Source organism: Phytophthora parasitica (genome assembly GCF_000247585.1).
Source record: "Phytophthora parasitica INRA-310 unplaced genomic scaffold supercont2.78, whole genome shotgun sequence".
NCBI classification, from domain to species: domain Eukaryota; phylum Oomycota; class Peronosporomycetes; order Peronosporales; family Peronosporaceae; genus Phytophthora; species Phytophthora nicotianae.
Genome location: NW_008649064.1, coordinates 251,974 through 252,494, shown reverse-complemented (window position 1 = coordinate 252,494; position 521 = coordinate 251,974). Strand labels below are relative to the sequence as shown.

The 521-nt window shown below is 49.1% G+C and overlaps 1 protein-coding gene across 1 annotated transcript; it reads left to right on the top strand.

Annotated features, from left to right (window-relative positions):
- Window positions 1–163: 163 nt before the first annotated feature.
- PPTG_24274 (hypothetical protein) lies at window positions 164–350 on the top strand (the record flags this gene model as incomplete). The annotated part of the gene is made up of 2 exons (XM_008916059.1): window positions 164–176; window positions 232–350. 2 exons carry the CDS (start codon window positions 164–166, stop codon window positions 348–350), a joined length of 132 nt encoding a protein of 43 aa, XP_008914307.1.
- Window positions 351–521: the final 171 nt, after the last annotated feature.

Genomic DNA, 521 nt, shown 5'->3' with positions numbered 1-521 from the left:
CAAGGAACTGGCTCAGGCACTTATGGCCAATCACAAGTTGGCGGGTGCTGCATACATTTGGTAACAACATCATCCGTTTACACGTAAACAGCTTGGCGACTTTCTGAAGCTCGCGAGCCGCAAGATTAAAGGCAAGAAGTACAATCAGCTCTACAATGGCAACATGATGCACCTGGGTTTGACTGGAATGTAGTTGAAGATGAGAGAATATTTTCACGCTGGACGGCGAAGACGCCCACTTTGGAGCATGTAATGAATCGAATGCTGGTGCCGTATATGACGACAATCACGGCGTCCAAAGGGCTGCAGTTGATGACCACCGAGAAGCTTCGGGACAGAACCTGAGCTGAGCACTTCCAGTACTTGATGTACGTGGCGGAACGCTCAGGGTACTCAGATTTACACGTCTTGCAATGCTTGTGCAAGTCGGAACTCGCAGCGCGTAGATTATTTGCAGCAAGCTACGGTGTTAGTTGCCTTTGTCATAGAATACGAGGCAAGTATTGCCAAGAACGACCGGT